The 2,163-nt window shown below is 34.3% G+C and overlaps 1 protein-coding gene across 1 annotated transcript; it reads right to left on the minus strand.

Annotated features, from left to right (window-relative positions):
• LOC107636325 (rust resistance kinase Lr10-like) lies at positions 484–1,866 on the minus strand. The gene has a single exon (XM_021120159.1). The coding sequence runs from the start codon at positions 1,859–1,861 to the stop codon at positions 572–574; it is 1,290 nt and encodes a 429-aa protein (XP_020975818.1). The 5' UTR covers positions 1,862–1,866; the 3' UTR covers positions 484–571.

Consider the following 2,163-nt stretch of genomic DNA (forward strand, 5'->3'; position numbering starts at 1 on the left):
CATCTTATTTCAATAAAATTTTAAGCACAAAATAGATCAATAGAATTACTTTATTACTTTCGTTGCGTGTTATGAACACTTGTAATCCTACAACGTGAAACTAATTCTATCGATTCAATAAATGACTCATCGGTTAAACCAACAACTCAATAAACTAATAGCTTGATTGGTTTGATTAGGTTTAGTCCCACAACCATACTTTTGAAGCACCTCCAAATTAAATTCAACTAATTAATGTATTAAAATATTCAAGTCTCTCAGTTTTTTATATTGGTAACCCTAATATATCTATATGTCCCTTTTATTGACCCAATCATCATTAGAAAGGTTTGCATAGAACTCTAAGGTGAAATTTGTCTTCGTTATGATCGAGTTAAGGCTAAGCTTACCTTGATTCTTGCAGTTATAAGAATCATTTTGGTCTTGTAAGTTTTAGTTGGTCAATAGTAATCTTTTAAAGATAAAAAAATGTGAATCAATTTACTCGTTTGACAATGAAATATAATTAAATTGAAAAAATTAAAAAATTACAAATTAATCAATAAGCTGTGGAAAGCCTTTTCACTCCTAACTAGCTAGAGACTAACAATTCGATCTCATTATGACTCTTGATTGGAGTAGTAGATACAATATTATTGGATTCCACCACAATCACACTACCACTTGAAGTTGTACTAGTAGTGTACATATTTGATGAATCTTGAGGTGAATGATCATGAGCAGTAGTGAAACCATTGTCCATCAAGTATTGAAATGGGTTCAAAGGTTGTGGAATTTCTTCAGAGCCTTCCAACATTTTCACAACAGCACTCATCATAGGCCTTGATTCTGGCCTATACTGAACACACCACAAAGCTACCTTAATCATTCTTTCTACCATCTCCTTATGTTTCTCCAACAATAATTCAGACACTAATGTTGAATCCTGTAATTCTCCACCATCAAATTTTTTCCAAACCCACATTGGAAACCACTCTTGGCTTTCAGGAACATTATTATCAACATTTCTTCTCCGACCTATGATCTCAAACAACAACATTCCAAAGCTATAGACATCGCATTTGTGAGTCACCGGGAACGGCATCCATAGCTCCGGCGCAGCGTAACCGGGGGTTCCCCTGCCTCCTCCTCCACCGGTCATAGATATATGAGTGTTATCCCTGTTATAAATCATTGCCAAACCAAAATCCGCAACCTTAGGATTGAAATTCCGGTCCAATAAAATATTGGCCGGTTTAATGTCATAGTGAATAATTCTTTGTTGGCAGTCTTCATGCAAATAAGCAATGCCTCTTGCAGTTCCAACCGCTATCTCATGAAGCTTTTCAAATCCTAACGTGTTGTTTTCTTTTAACAAATACTTGTCAAGAGATCCATTTCCCATGTACTCATAAACCAATGCTGTCAAGTTTTCTTCAAAACAAAAGCCATATAACCGAACAAGATTGAAATGGTGGATTTTACCAAGTGTTCCCATTTCTGCCATAAACTGTGCTTGACTTCTTTTGTCACAATTTCCATGCAGGACCTTCACGGCTACCATGGCGCCATTGAAAATCCCTTTGTAAACAGCACCGAAACCTCCTGATCCCAACAAATTAGAGTAGTTATCGGTTGCAATTTGTAACTGCTGATCAGTGAATCTTACTGGCTTCTCCCTTTCGATATCATTCAAGAATTTTTCTATAGTGAGCGTAGCAAATTGTGGTTGTTGCTGGTGATGCGTCTGGAACTTAGGTATGTCCTCCTTCAAACTTCGGCGGCATTTTAAATACAAACTCACTAGGACGCCCAACACCATAACTGCAATGTTTTTGCCATCAATTAGAAACAAAAAGGTAACAATGAACCATATTAGCATTTTTCCTACTGATTTAATAGCATTAAAAGCCAATACTAATATTTGTATGTATATTGATAAGATTAGAAAAGTAGAATAATTTTATGAATTTAATTTTAATATTGTCATTATAAAGTAATTTTATGTATGCATCTAATTAAGTAATGTTATATTAGTAAAAATAACTACTTTTTAGATTATTTGCGTGATTGGTCATCTAAAAGAATCGATGTGATTGCATGACTGTATAAAACAGACCATTCTACACTGGACCATATAAAACGTTTTACTTCATCAATACATTAAAATTATACTTTAATTTT

Source organism: Arachis ipaensis, chromosome B04 (genome assembly GCF_000816755.2).
Source record: "Arachis ipaensis cultivar K30076 chromosome B04, Araip1.1, whole genome shotgun sequence".
Lineage (NCBI taxonomy): Eukaryota > Viridiplantae > Streptophyta > Magnoliopsida > Fabales > Fabaceae > Arachis > Arachis ipaensis.